General features: G+C 33.4%; 3 protein-coding genes across 5 annotated transcripts; all 3 read right to left on the bottom strand.

The window, feature by feature from the left end:
* Positions 1 to 535: 535 nt before the first annotated feature.
* LOC107938716 (probable transcription factor PosF21) lies at positions 536 to 5,021 on the bottom strand. Its single transcript, XM_016871949.2, has 4 exons — positions 3,885 to 5,021; positions 2,488 to 2,620; positions 2,252 to 2,336; positions 536 to 1,053 (listed from the first exon to the last, which is right to left on the bottom strand). Exons 1-4 carry the CDS (start codon positions 4,514 to 4,516, stop codon positions 743 to 745), a joined length of 1,161 nt encoding a protein of 386 aa, XP_016727438.1. The 5' UTR covers positions 4,517 to 5,021; the 3' UTR covers positions 536 to 742.
* Positions 5,022 to 11,111: 6,090 nt separating this feature from the next.
* LOC107938721 (F-box protein SKIP16) lies at positions 11,112 to 14,904 on the bottom strand. The gene is made up of 5 exons (XM_016871957.2): positions 14,493 to 14,904; positions 12,816 to 13,538; positions 12,341 to 12,559; positions 11,908 to 12,014; positions 11,112 to 11,374 (listed from the first exon to the last, which is right to left on the bottom strand). The coding sequence occupies exons 1-5, from the start codon at positions 14,700 to 14,702 to the stop codon at positions 11,296 to 11,298; spliced, it is 1,338 nt and encodes a 445-aa protein (XP_016727446.1). The 5' UTR covers positions 14,703 to 14,904; the 3' UTR covers positions 11,112 to 11,295.
* A 1,469-nt stretch (positions 14,905 to 16,373) lies between these two features.
* LOC107938713 (flowering time control protein FPA) lies at positions 16,374 to 26,078 on the bottom strand. 3 transcript variants are annotated; one of them, XM_016871946.2, is made up of 7 exons: positions 25,651 to 26,078; positions 23,185 to 23,430; positions 22,878 to 22,964; positions 21,764 to 22,752; positions 20,943 to 21,231; positions 19,921 to 20,867; positions 16,374 to 16,582 (listed from the first exon to the last, which is right to left on the bottom strand). In XM_016871946.2, the coding sequence occupies exons 1-6, from the start codon at positions 25,930 to 25,932 to the stop codon at positions 19,938 to 19,940; spliced, it is 2,823 nt and encodes a 940-aa protein (XP_016727435.1). In that variant the 5' UTR covers positions 25,933 to 26,078; the 3' UTR covers positions 16,374 to 16,582; positions 19,921 to 19,937. The 3 variants fall into 3 exon arrangements, with proteins under 3 accessions (XP_016727435.1, XP_016727436.1, XP_016727434.1); XM_016871947.2 differs by having other exon boundaries at positions 19,921 to 21,231; positions 21,764 to 22,142; positions 22,278 to 22,752; XM_016871945.2 differs by having other exon boundaries at positions 19,921 to 21,231.
* Positions 26,079 to 26,962: the final 884 nt, after the last annotated feature.

The raw sequence follows: 26,962 nt of genomic DNA, 5'->3' as shown, positions 1-26,962 counted from the left end.
AGATATTATAATAATATTGTAGTGTGAGATAAAAAGTAAGCTAAACACATCGCACCGTCCATTCAAACTCACACTAAAAAGCAAAGCCCTACGTGGTACTTTAAGTTTATGTATGTGAAAAACTAAAAAAACATGACAAATACCCAAAAGTACCATAAAAATCCTTATATTAGGAGTAAAATCTCATCTTTCCTTTGCTATTCAAAAAAAATAGATAAATTAATTCTTGCACGCAAAATCAAAGAGCAAATTGATTATTTTGTTTACAATTTCATTATTTTTTATTGTTAAAAATTTATCACTGTACGTCAAAATTGAGTTTTTTATAATAAAAAAATAACGCTTTACTCTTTAATCTAATGTATAAGAATAAATTTACCCATCTTTTTTAGTAAAAGGGACAAAATGCAAGCCTCCGTGGTACTTTTGCCCAAATACCCATATCAGACGCATTCAAATCCACGTAACAGGACACACAACAAGCTGAGCAACAAAAATGGGGCACGAAACAGATCAAAAATCGGACAATTTCGGAAACAGTAAAACTATACCGGATAATATTATATATAAATCTTAGTTCAGTCTCCACCTACATGTAAATATAACAACCTAGAAATAAAGTTTATATGAAAAAAGGCCTAGAGAGATAAAGAGATGTGAAACAACAAATATGGAAGGGAACATATGCCCTATCTATAAAAAGGAACCCAAAATACCAAGTCTTATAGGGTCATCTAACCCATCAATCCTTTGTTGCTGTCAAGCTGACATCCGATGAAGCATCTTTGTGGTTAGGGGTTGGCACGGGACCTCTAACTCCCATGTCCCCCGTTTGATGTTGCAGCTGGAATGGATGCGGCTGTTTCTGGGATTGGATTTGAAGTTGCTGGAACTGCTGCGCGGTTAGCAGAGTATGCATAGCTTGATTATTGGGGTAGTATTGTTGATTAGTTCCATAAGACGCATAATTCATCATCGGTCCACCGTTTGGTATAGATTGGCCGGTCAGTACTTTCAGATGCTGGATTTCATCTTTCAGCGCTTCGTTTAATGCTACCAAACAACGAAAAGAAAAAGAATCATGAATATGAGCGATAATTAAAGCAGTTCAAACATAAATCCCATGTTTATGGTAGTAGAACAAGAGGCATTTATATTCATAACTTGTATACAAAACCACATAAAAAACTACTCACTACATCATAATAACTGATATATAAACCAAAAGTGGAAAAACTACATCATGCACCACCCGAGTACATCGGAATAGTAAATACTGTCTCTGTGCATGGAAAGGAATCTGAGGTACAGTTGAGTAAAACACATATTATCAAAAGCTAGGGGTATTACTTGTAATCTACTCAGGCTTCACTCGATAAACATTTTACTCTCTTATCAAACTCGAATTGCTAGAGCTTGAGCTCAACTCCACAAAGATTGAATATTCAGAACCTATATCAGCCATGTTATAGAGATCTTACTTCGATATGCAAGTGCAAAAATATGATTGAAACTGGTTTCACCTAAACATGCTACATTTAGTGCAATTAGGAGTCCAACAAAGGTTATAGTATATACTATCTGCTTCCAACTGAAGTCAAAGTGTCATACAGCCATTCAAAATAAATACCTACTTTTTCTCTCAAATTCGATACATATCCATATCGTTACTAGCACATTGTCACAAATAAAGTAATAAAAGCCAAATTAATCAATAGCAAGCAGGATTTTTTAGTCTAGCCAAGAAAGAATAGCCTTAAACTGCGACCAGTGTGACCCTATACACAAACGTCCATACCAATGATTACATAATCTCAAATCTTGGCAATAAGTAGGAGAAGTACATAAAAGCGTTTAAAAAGGTGCAGTGGAAAGAATGAAAAACACAATTGTTTACAAACAACAACAACAACAATTGCTTACTCGTGGTTGTCATCAATAATGAACCTCTTCGTGTTATAAGAGATAAAATAAAGCGCCTCAATTCAATAAACTAAATAACAATTTAAGCATATATTGAAACATCTCTCCAAGAGTCTTGTTTATTGTATTATTAAAACTAAAAATGTCCATTCAACCAGATTCTCACATGTAAAATGTTCACATCATCATGAAATAGCATATTGTCCCATGATATTTTTTTCCATCAAGATGAGGAGGACTACACAAAAAAGGTATACGGAAAGATGCAATAAAGCAAACATATTGGTATTTGGTATTTAAAATTAACAAGTTCTCAAGAGGTGCCCACCATCTTGCAAATGAACCTGCTGCTCCATTGTTGTCAAACGCAGTTTCAACTCATTGTTTTCAGCAGTCAGAGTACCGGTGTCTCTCTGTTAATAGTTACCAGATAAAGAGTTCTATGAAACATTAGATCTAAATAAGTTAAAAGAACACAAAATCATAATATATATCTGAAGGTACAATATATATAACAGCATTTGGCACACAATCAAGGAGAGGGTGTGGAGCTTATGAAACCACCTGTAACAGAGACAGCTGGGCACTGAGTGATGTTGCTTCAGTTTGCAACGTCTGAACTTTCCTTTCGAGTTCAGCTATATATCGCATCTTTCTTTCCTTTGACCTAGCAGCAGACTGCCTATTTGCCCAGATCCTGTTTTTTAAAAGAAAAAAGAAGGTGGCATCAAATTGGAAAAAAAAAATCAGGGTAACAACAATCATCCCTGTTGTGGAAAAGATAAGTCTAATACAAAGGGGAAGATTCTTTTAAGGAGAAGGGAAGAAGAGGGGACAGAGGAGGTTACCAAGAGATGCGAACAAGGGAAGATAAAAAAGCCAACAATAACTTAGGCAACTGCCCTAGTTTCAAGCTAGCTTCAAGTTAAAACCTAGTTAAGTAGTCTCTGAGCCATGGCATCTTTATGAAGATGGCCTTGTCATGACAATGAAAGGCTTAATGCTGGGAATTGAGCTAAAAAAAGAGTAACAACATCACTTAATGCTGGACTTTAAACTAACATGTGGAGCAAATTGGAGAAGACTTAATGCTAGGATTTAAGCTAACAACAAATTAACATCATGTGGAGCACGTTATGAAAGGCTTAATGCAAGACTTTAAGTTAACAACAAACTAATGACACGCGGAGCACATCAGAAAGGTTTAATGCTGGGATTTAAGCAAACAACAAATTAACATCACGTGGAACACGTTACAAAAGGCTTAAGGCTGGACTTTAAGCTAACAGCAAATTAACATCACATGGAACACGTTACAAAAGGCTTAAGGCTGGACTTTAAGCTAACGGCAAATTAACCTCACGTGGAGCACGTTACAAAAGGCTTAAGGCTGGACTTTAAGCTAACAACAAATTAATATCACGTGGAACATGTCATGAAAGGCTTAATGCTGGACTTTAAGCTAACAAGAAATTAACAACACGTGGAGCACATTGCGAACATTTAATGCAGGGATTTAAGCTAACAACAAATTAACATCACATGGAACTCGTTGCGAAAGGCTTAATGCTGGTATTTAAGCTAACAACAAATTAACATCACATGGAACTCAATACAAAAGGCTTAATGCTGGGATTTAAGCTAACGACAAATTATTACCTTGAGCAAGTAGAACAATTCTTTCACTAACACATACCACACTGATATAACTTCAGCCATGAGTTAGATCACACTTCCATCCCAAAATATAATCACCAAACTCATAAAACAGAATTGTGTCGTCATTAAAACAAATATCATAGTAAAAAAAGTAAAAATCCCTACCTTCTTAAACAGCAATCCTTCCTTCTAAAGCATGAATCTTTTAACTAAATTCATAATTAAAAAAGCTAACAATATATTCCAATTCAATCAACTGAGTATACATATAAGAAATTGTAATGAAAAAAAAAAAGAGATACCTCTTAGCACGCTTGGGATCAATAATAGCAAGCTCAGCAAGCTTAGTAGCAGACAGAGCTTTCTTAGCCTCAGCAGGTGAAACTTCCTCCGCACCGGACATAAGCATTTCCGGCTTAATACTGGTCGACCCATCCATCGACTGGCTATGTTGGTGCCTAACCCTCGGTTTCTCCGAAGACCCAACAGTAACACTCTGGTTCTCACCATTCATCCCAGTCCATGCAGCAGCAGCCATATGAGCAGTTGCCGGAGCAGCGGCGGGGGCTGACGACTCACCAACCTGAAAAGTCGATGTTGCAGAAGAAGAATTGAACTTATCCATATCAATGAACATAGAGAACATATCCTCCCCCGTATCATCAGAGTACGACGGTCCATCAGCCGCCCCAACAACACCGAGATCACTATCAAAGCTAATATCATCAGGAAGAGTAAGGATTTCAGAATGAGCACGGCGATGACCCAAGTTCTTTGGTGGATTATCAGGCATTTTGCTAATATCCTGACTAAAACGATTCGCATCAGAACTTTGACCAAAACATCCAGTTGAGTTCAAAACATTCCCGACGGCCGCAAACCCAGTATACCGACCAGACGGCGGTGGCAAGCCTGGGGATTTGTCCTTCTCCATTTTCTCAGGAAAATTCCAAAAGAAACCCCTAAATCTCTATTTTTTTTTGGAACTAAAACCCAAGCAGAAACAAAAACCCTAAGAAAAGCAAAGATCTGAAACTAGAAAAAGAAGAAGAAAAAAAAAAGAGGTGTACTGAAAACAAATGGGCAACGATAAATAAAAAGAAAATTACTGAAACTCGAACTGAGAATTTGGTGAAGAAAAATGGAAAACAAAAAACAACAACAGCAGTAGTTTAAATAGCCGGAAAATGATGGAGTTTCTCAGGGACTTGAAAATCTAACGCTAGATTTTTTTTAAAAAATTAAATTAAAATGAGAATAAATGGAAATAAATCAAAAAATTCCATATAAGGAAGGAAATTGGGAGGAATTAATGATGAAATAGTTTTTTTTTTTAATTAAAAGTGAAACGGAATCGAAAACAAAGGATATGATTTCACATAGTGGGAAAAGGGCCAAACAGAGAAAAAGGGATAATTAATAAATAAAATTTTATATGTAATAAGAGATCTACAACATTATATTTTACTCCTTTTTATTTCCAGGTATAATTTAAAATTAGTCCCTGTACATTCTAAACTTTTCAAATTTAAATTAAATCTTAAGTAATAATTATTTTAAATATAGGGGTTTAATTTTTAAATCTTACTTTTTAATATTTAAATATATCGCACTCAAATTTAACAAATATTTTGTTAATAATGTTACCGATTGGATTTTAATTTTTAAATTAGGCAAGTAAAAGGACTAAATTATTAAAAATAAAAATAGAAAATTAAATTTCAAATGTTTTAATAGTGATATAATATAACCTATTTTGTGCCTTTTTTTTTCTTTGATGTGATGGTAAGTAACATCATAATCTACTCTAGTTTAACTCAGAAAATCTAAATTTAATATGATCGATGATCTTTTTTAATTAGATTCCAGTAATTCGATTCGTCAAACTAAAATCTAAAATCTAATATTAATTTAACAACAATTTTATTAATGGTGTTTTTTGTTAGACGTTAGTTTCTAAATCAGGCAAGTAAAATGACTAAATTCTCAAAAATAGAAATAGGTGAACTAATTAAACTTATTTTCGGGTTTTTTTTTCTTTGAAGTAAAAGCAAGTAAGATTGCAATCTATGGGAATTTAATTCGATAAATTCAAATCTAATTTGATCATTGTCGATTCCAATTTGGAAAAAGAATTCAAATGTTTAATATGATCGATGACCGTTGTCTAATTAGATCCAAGTAGCTCGATTTAATATGACCGTTGATTGTTGTCTAATTAGATTAAGTAGTTGAACTTGTCGAACTAAAATCTAGATCGTAATACTTAATTAACTCAAAATACGTAGTCGGTTTCTATTTTTGGCGTAGTGATAAATTTTACATTTTTGTCAATTAAATCTTATTTTTTAGCTAAATTTAACCGTTTACATTTCAAAAAGAGATAATTTTTTTTATGAATACGAGACTAGAACGTTAATTTTTGAATGATGTTCGCATGCTAATCTTATATATCACATCAATAAATAATTTAAAATTATTAAAATATCCAAAAAAATATAAAGTTCATAAAATTAAAAAATGAAGTACACGTGGATTGCCATGTAGGTTGCTATGTTTAGAAATTTAATTTTTAGTCAATATTTAAAAAAAATCGACTATTTTTATAAGGATTATGGTCAAATTTGTCTCTCTCTTTTTTTAAGTTGAAGGTCAAATTTAGCTAAAAATTGAATAACGACCAAATTGACAAAAAAATATAAATATTAAGAACTAAATTTGTCATTACACCTTTTTTTTATTGTATACTATTTTGAATGAAAGTCAAATTTGCTTAACAGATGGATTTAATTGAACAAGCTTGAATTTTGGAAGTAAAATTCAATAAATGACATAAATATGGGTTAAAATATTAATTTCTCAAAAAATTGGGACAATTAATAAAGAAATAAAAAATTTAACAATAATTGACGTTACATTAATATTTAAGTAATTAATGCACAACAATTAATTACAAACTATTTTTAGTTAATTATTAGGAAATTAAAACAAGCTTTAAATATGGCATGAAAATCATAATTATAACTATTTTTAGTTAATTATTACTAAATAATGACTCACTTTCCTTTTAAAATCAAGTGCATAAATGAATGCCATAAATGGAATTTCAATATGAAATATTGTGTTCACATTGGAAGGATTTAAAAAATTCCTTAAAAAGGTTCAAAATTTGTAATTCCTTAAAAAGGTTCAAAAAGGGTGAAATTGGCATATAAATAAATATATATATATAAAGAAAAAATGACCTTAGAAGATAGACGAGGGAAGAGAAGCAAAGAAAGACCATGGAATCGAAAATCTTGGTTATTCAATTTGTAATTTTTTTCGATTTAGTCATTAAATTGTAAAAGTATTATGGAAGCCTTTATACTAAGAATTAGATTGTGTTTCGCTCCTTCAATTAAGAAATGATCAAAGTAGTCCTTGTATGTTAGATCAAAGAGCAAATTGATCATTTTGTTCAAAATTTTATCTATTTCTATTGTTAAAAATCGGTTCTTGTATGTTGACATGAGGTATACATGATAGTGGTGAAACTAGAGGGGCTGGTAGGGGTCAATGGCAAAGCTAGAAACTTTTTTTGGGGAGGTCGGAATTAAATTGTATATTTTTTCGATAGTAAAAATGCAATTTTTATCGTTTTAATAGCCTATATCTTTACCATTTTTAAAGGGTTAAATTAATTTTTTATCATTTTTTGAGGGGCAAATTGTAATTTTACAATTACTAATTTAAATTTTTATAAATTATAAAGGGCCTAAATTTAAATTTTACCATTTTAGGGGGTGCTATGGCAGTGGCCCGGTCCCCCCTAAAATGGAAAATTTTCCATTTAGACCCTTTTATAATTTATAAGATTTCAAATTAAAAATGGTAAAATTACACTTAGGCCCCCTAAAAATGATAAAATTTGGTTTAATCTTTTAAAATTATAAAGATATAGGCTATTAAAATAACAAAATTATATTTTTACTATCGTAAAAATATACATTTTAATTCCGATCTCCCAAAAAAAATTTCTTGCTTCACCCTTGATACATGATACGCTACGTGTAACTGTTTGGTTATTTCGTCAGCTACATTATTTTTTAACAGTAGAAATGGATTAAATTTTTAATTAAACTAACTAGTTTGCTCTTTGATTTAACATGCAAAGACTAATTTGCTTATATTTTAAGTAAATGGAGCAAAATGCAACCTGACTCATGGTGCAAGGGTCTCTATAGTACTTTTACCGTCACTAAACTTTTCAAAATTAAAATTTTAGTCACTCTTCTAGTAGTTGCTGCTAGGTGAGTGACAAAAGGCTAACGTGTGTGTTTTCTTATTGGTCTAATAATAAATTTAACCCTCTAATGTTTACATATTCGATTAATTTGATCCTAAATATAAAATAATTCAACAAATTTAGCCCTCAATATTTATAAAAATTTTCATTTTAGTTCAAATTCTAAAAATTCAATAAATTTAATTCTTAACATTTACAAAATAAAAATTTTTTATTTTTAAAGTTTTTGTAAATGTTGAGGGCTCAATTTTATTTTTAGTACCTAAAGTATCGTTTCCTTATGGGTTTTTGGTCTAAATTTTTAACAGGGGTTTAAAAAAATTCTTGGCTATTTTAGCCAATCAAATAGCACAATGTGACATTTTGTAAATATTGAGGGCTAAATTTATTGAATTTTTTAGAATCTGAACTAGGATGACAAATTTTGTAAACTCTGAGGGCCTAATTTGTCAAATTTTTTATATTTAAGATCAAATTGATAAAATGTGTAAACATTAAAGGGCTAATTTTATTTTTTAGAATCTCAAAAAGTTTAGTGATTAAATAAATAATAATAATAATTGAATGACCAAAATAGAATGAAGTCAATAGTTAAGTGATTAAAATGAAACTAATGTTAGCTTTCCGTCACTCATTTAACTACAAGAGTTTTATGTTTTGCTTTTTGTGTTAATATTTTCTAAGTTTAAAATATTATAATCTTATTAAAATAATTTAAATAATTTTTTAAGTGTTAGTATTTTGTGTATATTTTGGCAAATTGGTTTTTATTATATTTTTCATTTTGCATATTATTTCTTTTAAATTTCATTAAGAAGAATAGAACAGTTACAAAATCAAGTAATCAACACAAATATCCATGGAAAATACAATGTGAAACATTTTGACTAAATTATGGAAAAAGCCCTTCAATTTTACCATTTAATTTAAACAAGCCCTTAATACTTAAATCAATTCAATAACAAGAAAAAACCACATAACCCAAAACAAAAACCTTAACATAAAAGACAGTGAAAAGTATTAAATCAATGAAGGACCAAAAATCCAAAAAAAAAAAAAGATCCCAGACTAAGAAAAGAATTAGAAAATTAAACAACATAAAATATTTTCCTCCATATAAATTTTAACTTATTTTTTTTATAAAATTTGAGTATCTGGTCCCTTAATTTGATTTATTTAATATTTCAACCAAATTTGTTCATCGTCATAAATTTCAACTTATCTAAGTAAAATTTCAAGAGTTTGAGTCTTTGATGTCAATAAACTGATTTATTTGCAAAAAAAAACAAAAAATTTTATATAAGGAAATTTACGTAACTAATATAAAGTTATTGACCTTTTCCTAATTCAATAACAATAAAAAGATCATCATGGCGAGAGGCTTTCTCGATATATCCATGGCCGTTCGTTAAACGAGCTAATAGACGTTGGGATAAGCTTAAGAAATGGTTCAACAATCTCGGAGGCTGAGGCTACACTTAGAACGGGTGCATGGGTATTCGTTATCAAATCATTACAAGTACTTTTAAAAATCAAATTGTCATTTTCAACTCAACTTCTCTATTGCTTTTATGACGATCAAGAATTGCCAGAAGAAAAGAACTCGAAGGCGACTTCTGGTTGGGAATTATAAGTGGTTACTCTTTCTATCACCATTCGGTTAATGTTTACTTGATACCGTTAAGTCAGGTTATTGCCTCTGACTTAATTGTCGAGATGACATACATTACTTGGGAAATAACCTGACTTAACGGTAACGAGTAAACATTAACCGAATGGTGATAAAAATAGTAATCACCTATAATTCCCAACTAGCTACCAGAAATCGTCATTGGGTTCTTTTTGTTCGGCAATTCTTAACTGTCATGAAAGCAATAGGGAAGTCGAGTTGAAAGTGACAATTTGATTTTTAGAAGTGTTTGTAATTATTCGATATCGGATTCCGATGCACCCCTTTTAAGTGTAGCCTCAACCTCCGAGATTGTTCAACCATTTCTTAAGCTTATCCCAATGTCTAGTAACTCGTTTAACGAGCAATCAAGGATACATCGAGAAAGCCTCTCGCCATGATGATCTTGTTATTGTTATTGAATTAGGAAAAGATCAATAACTTTATATTAGACATGTCAATTTCCTTATATAATTTTTATTTATTTATTTTTCAAATAAATAAGTTTATCGGCATCAAAGACTCAAACTCTTGAAATTTTGATTGAATTATATGGAGACCTAAATCCCTAACCATGTAATTCTTCTTCCCTCGACAAACAATTCCAAAACCTTAAAACCTAAAATTTAGAAAATAGGTTATCATTTAAAAAGGTAAGGGTATTTAAAATTATATTGGATAAACTGTACTAGTAGTCATCTAACTATTAATAAATTTCTTTTTCTGCTCACCTGATTATGAAAAATTACAAAATAATGATCCAACTATTAATAAGTTTCTTTTTTGGTCATCCAACTATTTAATTAAAAAATGGGCTAAAACATGTGACGGAAGTCGAATTCAACTGCCAATTTAAACAAAAAAAAATCATAAGTATCAATTTGAACATTGAAACTAATTTAAGGTATCAAGAGATGTATTTACCCTTAGAAAAGCTATGTTATTTAAGTAGACGTATGGCAGTATTCTTTTTTAATCTGAGGTCGGATTCTGGGCACTTTTCTATTAAAGTTACGCTTAAGCTCAAATTGGTTTGAGTACAGAAGCATTCAAATGAATACGACTTATTCCGACCCCAACCCCAACCCCAACCCCGACGAGTTCCCTAGAAACGAAAAATGAGATGAAACTTGACAAACACCGGGTTGTAAACTTGTAATCCGTCCTGTAGTTTCAACCCTTTTCGGCCCAAAGAGGGTATCAACAGTTAGATAGCATTTCAATGCATGCATATATGTAACATCATGGCGAATAATGTATGCAAATAGTTGAAGATTAATGCACATCTCAGTGGGTAAGCTCATATATAAGAAAATTTCACAGCCTTCGATACCAACAAAACTAAAACTCGAAACATGAAATACGTTACCCATTCAAGTTGACATGTTTCGTCAAAGTTAAATGGCAGATGATATAAATTGTATTTGGAATTTGAAAAATATTTCTCAAATTTAGTCCAATGTGATGATGTGGTGCCACGCATGTCATTACAAAAATTGAAAAAATATCAAAATTGATAATGACCATCTTGTAAATTTTTAAAATTGAGTGACTAAAACATAAACTTACTAATTGTTTAATGACCTTGACTGTAATTTACCCAATATATTCTGTGTTTTACACACAAGCAAACCCCATTCATTAACGACAAGTAACAAATTTTATGATGAGAGTAATATCGCAAAATGTAATGGAAGAGCAAAATAGGGTTTTCACACATACAAACAGGCAAAAAGTCTGAAATCAGGAATTTCTGTCAAAAAACATAGTCTGGCATTTCTAATGGGAACCTTGCCACTTGAACTTCAAATGGACCGCCTCTTGGATCAGCCAACCTAACCACAAAATAATCAAAGTTTACATTAGTAACTGTCAGTGTTCACTTCATATATTCCGGCATCAGTAAGGAATGACGGGCATATTCGGGCATCATAAAAGTAAGGGTGTACTCAAGCTGAGATGAACTCGGCTAGTGGCTAGTTTGAGCTACTCAAAGCTTGAGCTCAATTCAGCTTGTTTATAAATTATCGTTGCCGTTTATTGGGAAAATATTGCCAGTCTTAACCAAGAAGAAACTAAATGTAGGAAGAAAACGATGTTTATGTAATAATTCTCATACAAAAGTGAACTCATTGGTTACGCTCGAAATACATTCCGGACTTTCTTATTTTCTGTTAAAAGTATTTATATCACTCTCACACCCATTCTTCTCAACAGATTTCTACGACCACATCAGATTTAAATCTAAACTCTGTTGCCGAAGGATTTCGACTCACGTTACAAGACACTGGGACAAGACAGTCGGCCAAAGGTAGCATGATTCATTGAAATAGACCTTCTAAAAGTAATCAAAATTTGTTTCACATACCTCCCAGGGACAAATGTGAAATGACCTTCAATGGAACCTGAAGGAGATGGTAAGGGCGCGCAGCTCTGATAAACAAATTCGCCTTCTCCTGGATGCAACAGAGGGTACTGCAAGCATAAAGGAAAACAAGATTTATAGAAAACGTTGATGACTTGATGAATCTTGTCAATAATATACACAAAAAAAAAGGTGCAAGTCTAGTGATAGTCCACTGAAAACAACACTCGAACATCGAACTTCCTTCTTTAATCATTGTCGCTCACGTAACTCAATAATGAAGAAACCTGGTAGTGCTACGTCATTTCAAAAGCTTATTTTCTAATAAGGCTCACTTATATAAAGAAAATCGAGCAAGGTAAAAGGAAATGAAGAGTCAAACCAGCATAAATTTTTATAGGAGAAATTAAACTGAGAGAAATAGGCATTTCATCACCTCTCCGATCACGGCCTCATCATCAACACTGGATACGACTTCTCCATCAGCACGAATGATCCAATGCCTCCTATTCAATTGGCAGGAGACGAAGGTCATTCCATTAATGATGCACCCTTCAGGTAAGAGTGACATGCGGATTGAATAAGCAAACGTGAACTTCTCGGCTTCATCTACTAGGTCAGCAAATTCTGGAACGAACACAGCCGAAGCACGAACCTGGAAGCTAATACTTCTTGTTAGTGCCATCATGTCAAAAATAATGAAAACAATTATTGCAATACCATTAAGAGTAGGGACATGAATATCAAAAACGACTAAAAAATGTTAAAATAATTACTTAGTTTCCAGCATGGATAGAAATATACAAAAACCAATAAATCTTTTGGTTAGTCAAAGTCAACTGAGCTAGCAACACACATGTACTAACTCTTCGATAAAATCAATTCAAAACAATGAAGTATCCAAAAATTACCTGCACACCGTTTGTTACAGTAGTGACACATAAGGGAGGAACCTCGGGAAATAAATTGATACTTCGATCATCTCCTTCTTTACGGACTTTGATAATACCATTCTCTAAACGGCGTCCGTGTTCCTCCAACCACAGCAGCATGGCATCTTGTTGCTCTTCACCATACAAATCGTGCACGGAACGAATAAGTGTATTCGGGACACACGGAATCATTTCACCATCTGTAAGAGGCTTCCTTGTACCGACAAAAAGTTGGCCATTGGTACAGTTCAAGAAAAACACTTTCCTACTAAAAGTGAAAGAAGAAGCCATGACGATGCACTTAGATCGGCTCGAAAAACCTAGGTGACGAATGACATATCTTGTCTTGGCAATAACCTGATTTAACGGTAACAAGTAAACGTTAACTGAATGGTTATAGAAAGAGTAACCACCTATAATTCCCAACCAGCTACCAGAAGCTGTCTTCGGGTTCCTTTTTTCCGGCAGTTCTTGACCGTCATGAAAACGATAGAGAAGCCGAGTGGGAAGCGGCAATTTGACTTTTAAAAGTGTTTGTAATTGTTCAATTTTGGATTCCGCTGCACCCCTTCTAAGTGTCGCCTCAGCCTCCGGGAAATTGTTGTTAAACCATTTCTTAAGCTTATCCCAACATCTTTTAACTCGTTTAACAAGCGGCCATGGATACATCGAGAAAGCCTCTCGCCACAACTGATAAGCTAACTGGAAAGGAAAAAGAAACAAATATAAAAACATTACTTGAAAGAATTTAATCATCTACATTTCCAAATCCATAAATTCATGCATATCATATAGTATTCAACCCTAATGAAACATTTTGACTAAAATATAAAAAAGCCCTTGACTTTACCATTGTATTAAAATAAGTTCGCATTCGTTTTTGTACACAAAAGTAATCCCTTCAACATTTTTAACTTGTATTCTAATAAACCCTTAAACTTTAACTTAACCCTAAACAATCACTTAATCTTTAATCTATACCTAAAACCCTCAACATAAATAAACTTTTCACTATAAAATAAGGGCTTCCTTAGGTATCAATAAAAGAATAAGGGTTTGTTTAGGTGCAGAAAAAGTATAAGGGCTTATCTAAGTAAAACATTATGATTCAGGGGCTATTTTAATATTTTATTCAAATATTTTCCTTCTTATAAATTCCAAACTTATTTTCTTCTAAAATTTCTAAAATTTGAGTCTCTGGTCCCATTAAACTTATTTATTTGTAAAATGGTCCTTTTATCCAAAAAAATCCATTAAAGAAAGCCAGACGAAGAAAAAGAATTAGAAAATTAAACAACATAAAATATTTTACAACATATAAATTTCAACTTATTTTCGTCTAAAATTTCTTAAATTTGAGTCTCTGGTCCCCTTAAACTGATTTATTTAATATTTCAGCCAAATTTTTTCCTCGTTATAAATTCCAACTTATTAAGTAAAATTTCAAGAGTTCGAGTCATCGATCCCAATAAACTGATTTAACTAATCAATATAAAGTTAGATCTTTTCCAAATTCAATAACAAGAACATCCGCATAATAAAAAAAAATTCACAGAAAAACACAATGAAGAACAAAAAATCCAAGCATGCAAACTAAGAAAAGAATTAGAGAAACAAATAACGAAATGGGTTTTGGAAAAATGATAACAACATTACCATAAAACAAGGTAGAGGGTTTCCATGATCATCTTGAGGGGTTGAAAGCTGAAGTTCTTGATAACAAATTTGAGCCCAAAGGGACTCGTCAGAAGCTGAATCTCTAAGCCTTTTATTAGCGCAAGAAACTTTAATAATATCTGAAGGAGATAATTTTGATAGAATTATGTGGAGAGGTAAAAACCCTAGCCCATCTAATTCTTTTCCCATTGAAAAGCAATTCCAAAACGTCGAAACCCTGAATTTAGAAAATGAGAGAAAAAATAAAAGTTGGGAAAAGTTTCTATGACTAAATCTTGAACAGAATTGTGCTAAAATTTGGGGGGGGGGTTCAACTAGTGAGATGGTGAAAGGATAGAGAGCGACAGCAAAGATCTCTTATATATTTGTTGGCTGCTTTATAGTGTGCTATCTCGCGGTGGCCGGTGTGGTGGAGTGATTTGTATTTACATGAGAAATTTTTCGAGATTTTTCATTTTAGAAAGGGTAAATTCACCAACAGTCCCTAAAAATGATTTAAAATTATATTAAGTAAACTACACTATTAGTAATTCTTTTTAGTCTCTCAACTATGAAAAGTTACAAAATGGTCATCCAACCATTAGTAAATTTCTTTTTTGGTCACCCAATTATGACAAGTTACAAAATGATTATTGAACTATTCAATTTTGTCTTTCTTGGTTACCAATTGGCTAATATAAAAATGGAAACACCTAAAAATCCAAGATAATTGGGCGATAAAAAAGGAAATAATTGAATAATTGAGTGACTATTTTGTAACTTTTCATAGTTAGGTGACCAAAAAATAAATTTACTAATAATTAGTGATCATTTTGTAGCTTTTCATGGTTGGGTGACCAAAAAAATACTAATAATTGGGTAACCATCTTGTAACTTTTCATAATTGGGTGACCAAAAAATAATTTACTAATAGTTAGATGATTACTAGTGTAATTTACCATTAACCTTCCAAAAAGAGCCAAATTGCTTTTTATAACGAAAATGTTGACTAAAACATCAATTTTCAATCCAAAATATAATATTAGATAAGGTTAGTGTGTAACTTTTGAAATTTAGATGGCTAAAATATAATTGGATAAACCACACTAGTAATCACCGACTATTAGTAAATTTCTTTTATGGTCATCAACTATAAGGAGTTACAAAATCATTACTCAACTGTTCAATTTTTTCTTTTTTGATCACTCCACTATCTTGAATTTTTGAGTGCTATCATTTTTACGTTAGCCAATTAGTAACCAAAAAAGTCAATATTGAATAGCTAAGTGACCATTTTGTAACTTTTTATGGTTGAATGATTATTTTCTAACATTTCACAATCAGGGGACCACAAAAGAAATTCACTAATAGCTGGATTACTACTAGTGTAGTTTACCCAAAAGTTTATAACCAAAGATTAAAAAAATATAAACATCGAGGGCTAAATTTACCATTATCCCAATTAAAATTTACTATTATGCCACGTGTGCATCTACAAGGACCATTTTTTTTTATCAGAAGAGTTTTTTTGTTGAAAGTTTTATTAAAATAAATTTTAAGTTTTAATCAATGACGTTTTACTTTGACATGATACCAATCTAAAACATGATACATGGCAGGCGTTTTTCGGCAAATATGGTGCCAGGCGAGCCAAAGTTTAGGATTAATTTGGACTTTGTATTAAGAAAAATGAAGATTCAAAGTGAGAAAAGCAGCTTTTATCCCATTACATAATTTCACTGAATTAAACTCGATTATTTTTTCTGTTTTTTTATTTTTTATTATCCATATTTCAACTTTCTTCCCTATTAAATATAACAAAACGATAAGACAGCGAGATAATTGAACATAAATGGTGCCGAAATATTTGACATGGCTAAATAAAAATCAAAGCCAATATTCATTAACTAAAGGGAAAAAAAATTAATTTGTACAATCTAGTCCTTGATTGAAGTCAATCTATTACCCACAAAATTTGCATAACAAGGATTTTTCATTCACGAACAGTCGACGGCGATCATAGTTGTTCATTTTCAGAAAAAATCGAAATTTGCTTCGTACCTACGGATTCACAGCCCAAAAATTTTTGCCTACATAAATCGAATAAATGAATTAATATAAAAAGGCTTTGTTATGTTGGGACTTGGAAACAAACGAAATAAACATGGAAAATTATTTTGGATTTTTTTTTTGCCATGAATATGAATCCTAAATCCTACTGCAATTATGTTGACAAAACTTCGAACGAGCTAGTAAACATATTCATATCCGACATTCAACCGAACATATATAACGTTGATGAGCTTGAGTAAAAACAGGAATACCCATATCCGATATTTAAATAGACGTTAAGCAGGTGGAATAGAAAGCAATCATTTGCATTAGAAATGGTAGATAAGTTAACCTCATATTTGAGTATCAGAAAATAAAAAAATAATGATGCTACCGATGCTAAAAAGAAAGGGTTAAATTTACCTTTTGACAACTTAATTTAGTTTCAATATTCAAATTAGTACCTAAAATTAAATTCCAAACCAATCAATGAAACATTATCAACTGATGTAGTTGCCACTTGCAATAGCTTGATTGGTCCACATCACACCATTTTAATGGTGTTACAGAAATAGACTAACACACGGTAACAATTTAAACAAAAAAATGTGAACATTGAAGCTAATTTAAGGTATCAAGAGATATATTTACCCTTAGAAAAGCTATGTTATTTGAAGAGACGTATGGAGATTGTTTGCAGTATTCTTTTTTAATCAGAGCTCGGATTCTATGCATTTTTCTATTAAAGTTATGCTAAAGCTCAGATTGGTTTGAGTTTAAATCATATAGAAGCATTCAAATGAATACGACCTATTCCAACCCCAACCCCGACAAGTTCCCCACGCGATCTGTTTTATGTTAAAAAGGAAACGAAAAATGAGATGAAACTTGACAAAAACTGGGTTGTAATCCATCCTGTAGTTTCAACCCTTTTCGGCCCCTTATACAAATGAACAAAAAGGGTATCGACAGTTCGATAGCATTTCAATGCATTCATGTATGTAACATCATAGTGAATAATGCAACACCAACCGTTATATGACAACATTGATTTATGTATGCAAATAATTGAGGATTAATGCACATCTCAGTGGGCAAGCTCATAGATAAGAAATTTCACATCATAGAGCACCGGATTCAACATCGTTCCAACGCTTCGATACTAACGGAACTCAACGAAACCAAAACTCGGAACATGAAATACGTTATCCATTCAAGTTGACATGTTTCGTCAAAGTTAAAGGGCAGATAGTATAAATTGTATTGCGAAGCCAACCACAGTTTGATACCTAAGTTTAATCGAATCCCCAACCAAAATCATAACGGACCCCGACGTTTTTAACAAAGTGCCTCAACATCCTTGTCATCAAATTCCAACGTATTTGGAATTTGGCTGACTAGATTCTCAAATGCTACTATAGAGCCTTAATCAAGATTTAATATATTATTTTATATACTATAAGAATATCTCTTTTACGAAAATTGCTTTCTTTGTGTGTGTGTATATACCAGATCAATTTCAAAATATATCAGTAACCTTCAGATCATTTGTTTCGCAAAAAATTGACTCTCGAAGAATAATTTTTGCAGTATTTGTTTCGAGGATTTGGGATTAACAACGAACTAGGTAGAGGGGGGTCCCATCTTGAAGCAAAGCAAAAACAATCCCCTAAGTATAAAAGATTGATCACTTAAAAGAGTAAAAACTAAAAGAAATGAAAAATAGAGTAGACCATCCAAATTCCTATCTCCTGAATCATTGTAACGAATGTCAATACGATTGGCCGCAATTTGTGTTTACTGAGTACTTTAAAATGTACAATTTGTGGCTTTGGAGAAATTCAAGATGGGGATGACGATGATGACAGGAGTGTGTTTATAAATGGTGATTTGAGTTTATTGCTCTTTAAATTATTAGGGACACTACGCTAAGGTTAAGTTTCAAACGTCATTTAATAGCCGAGTGGCTGACTCAACACAGTTAGAGGCTTATGGCACCTAGCTTTACGATAAATATTTGAGTGAAAAAGCAGTTTTGGCATTTCAACGTAAGTCTCAAATGCAGTAAAACTCAGTTTTACAAAGCAAAATTACAAATTTGAATCCCATAAATATTTACATTTCTAGAATTCTAAGAAAGGTCCATCCTATAGTCTAGTAAAAAGGGCAAAATCTTCAAAATTAATGCTTTGAAATATATGCAAACAATAAGATAAATAGCATAAGATGTGATATGTATAATTACGGTAACAATGCTCATAAAGCAAAGAATAAAGAAACTAACATTTACTATTTCTAGAGGAAAACATATGCATACAATAATTTCTATAAAGATAAAACTAGTGAGCTAGAGAAAAAAGAACTTCATCCCCGTGCGGTGAAAACAAAGAGGAAAAGATGCCAATGCAAATGTTCATGGATTCAGTAAAGAAATAACTAATTATAAAAACCTATGTTACATGGACTCACGTGTGAATGTCAGAAATGGTTGTGTTTGACATGGGTATTTTCAATTTTCTAAAAAGTTTTACATGTATTTGGAAGGTCTTTGTGGGGTTATATCTCGAGCAATGCACCAATTGTTTAACTATCCAACAGGTATATTTTAGTTGATTAGATCAATCTGGAACTACCCAGCACCACAAAATTTGCAGCTTAATTCTTAACCATGTGAATAAGCATCCAAACATTTTCCAATGCAATACTTCTAAAATAAAAACCTATTTTCAGTTCGGAGAACAGTCTTTTTGTCTAACATGATAAAGGAACAAAAAGAACAGGCATCAAACCACATCATCTTAGCTTGAACCATTAAATAATAGCCATCCTACAACGGGAAGGCTAATGGGAATGGTGCATAAAAAATGACTAGAAAGTCTCAACTTTAGATATTGTGCACGTCCTTTGCACCACCTAAACAGCAAATTCGCTTTCAACCTCCAAAACACCTCTTAAAAAACACATCAGATTAAATCAAACTCTCATATCCTTCTTGTCACAACCAATCCTAACAATCTCAAAATACCATTTATACCTTGAAACACTTCGACAAACAAAAAAAGATTCCAACCATCTCATTACATGACATAACATCCCAACACTTTCATATTAATGCCCCACTTCCTATTCTCAAACTAGTAAAAGGTCTAGCCGAATCTAATGACACTTGCCCTACACACTACCAACATTTTCTAAGTTCTAAATCCAAAAGGTTATGCATAATTTTAAGAATGCATATGCAACCATCTAAAAGAAGGATTAATAATAGTCAACAAACATCCATCATCACATGATAAACAAATATCAAGACATATCCCTAGACTAACCAATTAGCATGTGTCCATTCAAGAAAGTAAGTTGTGGAAAGGATAATTACCTAGATTGAAGAAGATATCACAGCTGACTCCCTGTCCCTTGTCCACCTGGAGTATTTGTTTGCTGCTGTTGCTGAATCTGGAGGAGAAGACTAGCTGCAAATTGCAGCGTTGATTGGTATCGCTGGTTTTTATCAACTTCTACATCTGATGTGCCCTGACCAGCTCCAGGAACCACAGACTGCAGCTGCTGTCCATGACTAGGAAGCTCCAAATTTTGTTTGTCACCTTGCATCAAATTTTGTGGCTGGAATACATTAGCACCATTAACCTGATTAGACAAAACATCAGGATTGTTCGGCTGCTGAAAAGCTGGCGCACCATACAACCCAGAAGTATCTGCTCCATGCATCATTCCATAGCCATTCTGTGTATTCGAAGGGGCCTCGGGATGATACTGTTGGCTAAAAGGGGCAGAAACATGTTCTCTTTGAGAAGGGATACTAAAATTTGTTAATGGCCTTGAAGATGAAGCAGTTTGCTGTGGTAAGCCCGCTGCAGAATCCAGATATTGGGTGCTGCCATGGGCCACTTGGGCAGAATGGATGGGTGTATTGGATATCGATGAGTAATGCTGAGCTGGTGGTAACTGTGCTGGAGGATTGAACTGTTGGAAAGATGAGGCTGCAGGGTCATAAGCTTGCTGCTCCTGGTTCCAATTTTGTGCAGGAGCTCCTTTCGGTGCAATGCCTTGAGGAAATGAGGGCTGTGTAGTTGATGTCACTAATGGAGGCTGAACACCACCAACAGCAGTAGACTGTGACACCGTTGGGAGAAAAGAGGCCAGAGTAGCAATCAGATCTGGTGTTAAAGAAACACCAGTTTGGGGAATTGCTGCAGCATTGCTGGGTGGTTGATTTTGCACAGTAGTTTGCGCAAGAGGTCTTGCAGAAGGTATGGACTCCTCATGTGGAACCCTTCCATACTCCCTCTGCAAAGCTTGTTCTTCCTTCAAATGTGGAAGACTATAATCATGCTGAGAAAGAGAAGGTGGATGCGATTGTAGAGGTGCAGTGGAAGGTACCTGTGGAGGCAACTTTAAAATAACTCCGTAGAGCCGTTCAGGTCCTGTAACTTTAAGAACCTTGGTTAAGAATTCTGATGGGGGCACCAAAAATAGTGTTGTCCCATCATCAAACTTAGCAACACCAGCTCTGCTTTTTGAGCCAAGGTAGCGAAGGAATTCAGTATATGATGCAAAATCATCTTCACTATCTGGTAAGAAGAAAACAATATCAAATCCAATGGCCTCACAGTAGTGTTTTGCTAGCATATCCAATCCTGTTCTGGCTGAACAGTTAACAACTTCGGGACTGAGGAAAAGGAAAGAAGGAAATTCAGTAACATAATAATATCCAACTGAAAGGAATTAAAAATAAATAAATAAACAAAAGATCACCTAAGTACAACAAAGAAAACTCAAATTTAACATATTTTGAGGAAGTGAGCACTCAAAGAAAATAACCTTTCAGGCAATGCCTCAAACACAGGAATCTTTAGTAAATAAGAAATTTCATTCAGATACTACGAGTAAAATGAAACCCAAGAGGAATTTAAAACTACAACAAATTACAAGAGTAGCATGCAAAACATTTATGAATAGCACATAAATTACAACAGGAATGTTTATGGAATACGCCCTTCATCAATCTAATAGAACATTAACCACAGAATACAGAGTCAAAAGAATGGTTCCAGTAAAACTACAATATACACTGTCCAGAATTCAAAACTGAAAGTAAGCCTTAATGGAAATCTAGCCAGATCAAACAAATATCATGCATTTCCTTCACAAATAGGGAAGTCTAAATGAAAAGATGTACCAAGGAAAATAACAGCACTTACAGTTCTGTCTCGAGCCCTTTTCCGATGGGAACACATCGGGCATGACAAACAGGGGTTCCACCCTTGGCAATAATGCCACGCCAAATGTAATCATTATCAGGATGAGCTCGTCCAGGTCCACCAGCAGGGAGCTTTCCAGGCACTGGACTCAAACGACCCTTTCCCTGGACATTCAAAAATGGACTTGAAGCACCCCCACCAATTACTGGCCCAAAATGGTCTGAGCCAGGCCCAAGATCATCCATCTTTCTTAAAGGAAAAGAAGCATCATCAATAGGCAATGAAGCCTCTATCCTCAAACGTTTTGCATCTCTTTGAAATTGGTTCACATCATAAACATCCCAAGAACCAGACGTCTGTCTCATTGGAGGCCTGACACCTTGAGCAGAAGGGAGAGAAGGAGAAGATTTTCTCCAATTAGGACCCGTGAGATTTTTAAGATCAGCATCCAACATATTATGATGTGAAGATAAATCGTTGTATTCTGGACCAGAAAGCAAAGGGTCATAGCTACCTTGATGATTAAAAGGCCTGACTGGCACATTTGATCCGAGAATACCACTAGTTGCTAATGGTCCAGTTACTGTATTTGGTGGTAGTGTATGATTTTGACCAAACATGTCCATTTGTGAAGATCTAAATGGATGATCACTTAAGAGCATGGCAAGCCCTGGCCCCTTTATGCCTGAATAAAGGCCAGAGTAATCTTTGCCAGGTGCAAGTTCACTGCTTGAGAACATAATAGTAATCCTTGGATCGTTAAATAAACGACCCTGTAAACCCTCCTTTGCACGACGAGCTTCCTCCACGCTCCTGAACTCCACAAAAGCATAGTGTCTTGAAGGGAAGCTCTTAATGTTCTCAATCTCACCAAACAGTATCATGGCATTATGAAGCATTTGTTCATCAATTTGCACAGACGGAGGAAAGCCTACCCACAAAACATTGGTAGGCTGACTGTCTCCTTTTCGGCCAACTATTTGAGAATGCTACAAAGATGATTTACATGAAAAATGTATAAATATTCAATTTAAGCAATAAATGTAGGTGCAAGAACAGTGAAGAATAATTATGCAAAGTCTAGTTCAACAGAGGCTTTAGGCTTATTACTCACTGGTCTTTTCGCCAAATGGCTATCAGAAGGCCCCATTCTACCAGTAAAAGGCCCATCTCTGAGATCATGAGAGTTAGGCCACTGTTCCTGTCAAAAAGATCAAGGAGAAAGTTCATTCAATATGACAACTACTAGCACATTAAGCATTTGAAATGAGTGTTTCAACTTTCAAGTTACATGGAAGAAATGGAAAAACAGTTGAACAGGTGTTGAGTACAGGGAAGTACTAGTCTGGGAATATAGATGCTAACCAATTCGTTATCTAACTATTAAAAGCAGATTTAACATTCTAAATGTATGTACTTACTCTTCTTGAAGGATGGGATCGCAAAAAATCAACACGTATCTGTGCACCACCTATTCTCTTTCCATTCATGCTTCTCATGGCCTGGGAAGCATCTTCCATTCTAAAATACTCTACAAATGCAGTATTACGATCTCTAAGGAACTTGAAGTCTTCAATTTTACCAAACTTGGAAAACTCTTCTTCCAATTCTTCCTTCGAAATAGTTTGACTAATTCCACCAACCCATAGACTCTTACAAGGCTTTGCCTGAGGAATTTCACAACAAACCCCAAAAAGATAAAAGATTAGACATGTTTTATCACATAAGGCAGGACAAGTTAGAAGGAAAAAGAAAATAGATGATCCAAGTTTAAACACGCTAATTACTGGAGAAATGTAAGTCATATAACAGCAAAATTTGAATCACAACCTACTGATGTGATGCTAGCATTCTATTACTATGAATTCATATAAATGCAAAATATTTATTCTATTGCAAGAAAAAGTCTAGATCTGCCATTCTACCATCCTTCAAGTCAAGAACAAGGAACAAGGGAAAAAATAGCAAATATAAACAATAAAAACCACTTTCAGCATGACAAACTTCTCTTTCAAGTCAAGAGAAAACAAATAAATAGAAATTCACTTCCTTTAAGAGGAACTTAAGCATATTTAAAGAATAAAAGAACAAGCGAAAGTCTCAAAGGATTCCCACAAGATCAATTTCTGCTTAATGTTGTATAAATTTGACCCTTCGCTCTAGATGTCAGAATGAAAAGGACTTCAATCAAGCTTAGTAAAAATAGGACTATGACACTCCAATTAAGATTGATGACCACATCAATTTTTTTTTCTTTTGTTCTCTTTTCTCATGGGCACAAAGGCCCAATGCGCACAAGAGTAACCATATTCAGAAAAAAGATGGAAGGGAAATGAAGATGGGTTTTAGGAAGAAGACAATGAAGAAACAAATTTGTATCTCGAGATCTTTTAAATTATGTTCCTACAACTTTTTCATTTCTTTAAGCATAAATACCCGAAACATATCCAAACACAATTGGGGGGATACAACCCTCATAGAACCCTCTGTTAATTCATATGGAATGACATTTAAAAAGGGAGGTCAATGAATTCACAGAGCCCTTTGGTTTCTCTTTAACATTATAGTTTATGATTCTTTATGGAAGGTTTCTAGTTTATACTTCTAGTTTATAAGGGCTTTAGTCTTCTCTTAGACAAAATACCATATATCTTGTAAATTTTCATTGCAAGAACATGTCAATAAGTAGTTTGTAGTTTGTAGTTTACCTCAGTCAACAATAGCCACCAAATGAACCATGTTAAATTTTTACCAATGATTATCAGCTAGATTAGAAGCCAATTAAGCTAACAGTGATGATTTAGCTATCAATTGAGGAATGGTTGAACTCATTTTACAAATGAAACTAGTTTTGAAAGGGCATGTATGGCATTTTGAAGATACTTGTTTCTCCTATAAAGTTTCCCACATTATAGAAACAAAAGGAAAGGAAGTAGCACTTTTTTATACAAATATTACTAACTAAATATTATTTAATTTCATCAACCTTCATACTTCATATCCCTTTTTATTGCTTGTTGCTAGGTTATTAAGGGGAGAAGTGATAAGACAAAAAAATGAAATAAAAAAGTAGAGTTTTGTGAATAATAAAGAATACACATTAAGATCATGTATCAATCCGTTGAGCATGCAGGTTTAAATTGGAAATTTTGCTTGGTGTAAGATCATTACTGCACCCGTTTTTCTATTCATATAGCTAGAAGAATAATAGTACATGTTAAAATCCGAAATATTGCTTGGTGTAAGATTATTATCGCTATACCGATCTGTAACAATCCAAATACAATAAGGAAAAACTAGGATTTGTATACTTTGGACTACTAATTGCACATTTTTCTGAGAAAAGCTTTATAGAGTTAGAACACTGGAAATTGTCTTAAAAATTTCACACCATTACCCTCCTTAAGCCATAAATCCATAAAATATGAAGCATTTGAAGCATTAGATTGATACGCCTTTAACAGTTGCAAAGATTTCCCTTCGGCAATCTCATGCCTAAATTGCTTTCTCATCTAAACCCAGATTACACCTTGACTCTGTGTAATTTCGCCTACTATTTCAATACAAAAGAATTATATCATATTGAGCCCGCATTCCTTAATTTTTATATCCCTTTATAAAATTTTTATATCCCTTTATAAAATTTAAATTCTGATTTTCATATTTGGTTGCATTCCTTAGAATTCCAAGATTTATTCCGAGCATTGATATAAATGAGACGAATAATATATGACAAACTGTAAAACTAGAATGTAAATATATGCATTCAGAACTAAAACATCAAACTTTATTTTGGTTCTTTCAAAACACAAATAAATATACAAAAACCGAGCAAAAACTGAAAAACCTAAAAAATAGTCAGAAAAGATAAGAACATCGAAACGAACCGGTCGAGCAAACTCAATCTTGATCTGGTTTCCATGCAAGGTGGCTCCTCGTAGAGCTTCCTTAGCCGCCTTCGCATCTTCCACACGCTTGAAGAACACGAAAGCGAAGCTTCTAGAAGAGTACGTAGCGACGCTATCGAGTTCACCGAACTTGCAGAACAAATCCATCAGATCTGAATCCACCGTCTCACCCGATAAGTTCCCTACCCATAAATTGCTCGACGGCGTATCGGATACTTCCGATTGTTTCCCGATGTTTTGTTGCTTCATCGGCGGGAACATTGTTAGAGATGTCCAAACGGTAGTGATTTAAAATAATTTTTTCTTAAATTGTGTGAGAGTGAAATGAAATCTGAAAGAAACCCTAAAAATTAGAAAATCAAATTGAATGAATTTTCCTAGAGAAAAAAACCGAACAACCGAAATCTGTAGAAGATGTGGGAAAAGCTATTTATATATATACAGGGAGGAGAAACAAGGTAAACGTCGTCGTTTCAATAAAGGAAGCCCTAGCCCTAGCCCGTGACCCAAAGGCCGTGCCGCTCGTGAGCTGCATGTAAGTGATGTCAGCAGATGGCTGCTTTTTTTTCTTTTTCTTTTTTCATTTTTGGCACTTTTTATCCATGTATTTAGAATTGGATTAATGGCTGATTTTAGAGGTGTTTATGGCCAGATCATTCGGTCCATTTTGAAGACCCTTTCACAAAGTGTGAGAATTTGGACAAAAAATAATGTTTGATTAAAAAATAGGCCGTGCTTTAAGTAATGTTTTTTTTATTTAGGCTCGACGCGGCCCAGATACATACTTAAGGTATTAATACCCTCCTTAAGGTATTGATACATGCCTAAAGAAAAATTGGCTGAGTCACCATACTCTCCCCAATGTATCAATACCTTCCGTACTATATTAATACTATAGGCTTTAACACAAGTCGAATTGGTCCGGACTTAAGTTTAGCATCTATAATGGATTGGGTCTGGGCAAAATTTAGACCCATTTTTTGGGTAGAGCCTAAAATTTTGTTAGGACTCGGTCCAACCTGAAGATACCTTTAATTAGTTCATATAACCAATTAAATTAAACTTTATAAAATAGAAAATCTCAATTCAATTCATTGTATTAAATCAATTAATTTGTATGCATTCACAATAATAAAATGGGACAAACAAATTTAAGTATAGAAATAGGAAATTAGGTATAAGTGAAGGGTGAAGTTATGATTCAAGATATTTATTTATAAATTCGATGATACAACTTGCTTATTTATGCTCCCGTCGCTGTATTTTTATATATCTAAATTTTAGTTTTATT

The sequence above is a fragment of the Gossypium hirsutum genome, chromosome D02 (assembly GCF_007990345.1).
Source record: "Gossypium hirsutum isolate 1008001.06 chromosome D02, Gossypium_hirsutum_v2.1, whole genome shotgun sequence".
NCBI lineage: Eukaryota > Viridiplantae > Streptophyta > Magnoliopsida > Malvales > Malvaceae > Gossypium > Gossypium hirsutum.
This window is presented reverse-complemented; position numbering and strand designations above follow the sequence as displayed.

Excerpts from the sequence above, each read along its gene's own strand:
- LOC107938721 (XM_016871957.2), bottom strand. The coding sequence starts at position 14,702 with ATGGGAAAAGAATTAGATGGGCTAGGGTTTTTACCTCTCCACATAATT. Across the intron at positions 12,560-12,815 it reads CTGTAACAAACGGTGTGCAG|GTTCGTGCTTCGGCTGTGTT; the intron begins GTAATTTTTGGA and ends ATTAGCTTCCAG. Across the intron at positions 11,375-11,907 it reads TTCACATTTGTCCCTGGGAG|GTTGGCTGATCCAAGAGGCG; the intron begins GTATGTGAAACA and ends TTTTGTGGTTAG.
- LOC107938713 (XM_016871945.2), bottom strand. The coding sequence starts at position 25,932 with ATGTTCCCGCCGATGAAGCAACAAAACATCGGGAAACAATCGGAAGTA. Across the intron at positions 23,431-25,650 it reads AGATTGAGTTTGCTCGACCG|GCAAAGCCTTGTAAGAGTCT; the intron begins GTTCGTTTCGAT and ends GAAATTCCTCAG. Across the intron at positions 21,232-21,763 it reads AAAGGGCTCGAGACAGAACT|TCCCGAAGTTGTTAACTGTT; the intron begins GTAAGTGCTGTT and ends CCTTTTCCTCAG.
- LOC107938716 (XM_016871949.2), bottom strand. The coding sequence starts at position 4,516 with ATGGAGAAGGACAAATCCCCAGGCTTGCCACCGCCGTCTGGTCGGTAT. Across the intron at positions 2,621-3,884 it reads GATCCCAAGCGTGCTAAGAG|GATCTGGGCAAATAGGCAGT; the intron begins GTATCTCTTTTT and ends TTTAAAAAACAG. Across the intron at positions 2,337-2,487 it reads CCCAGCTGTCTCTGTTACAG|AGAGACACCGGTACTCTGAC; the intron begins GTGGTTTCATAA and ends AACTATTAACAG.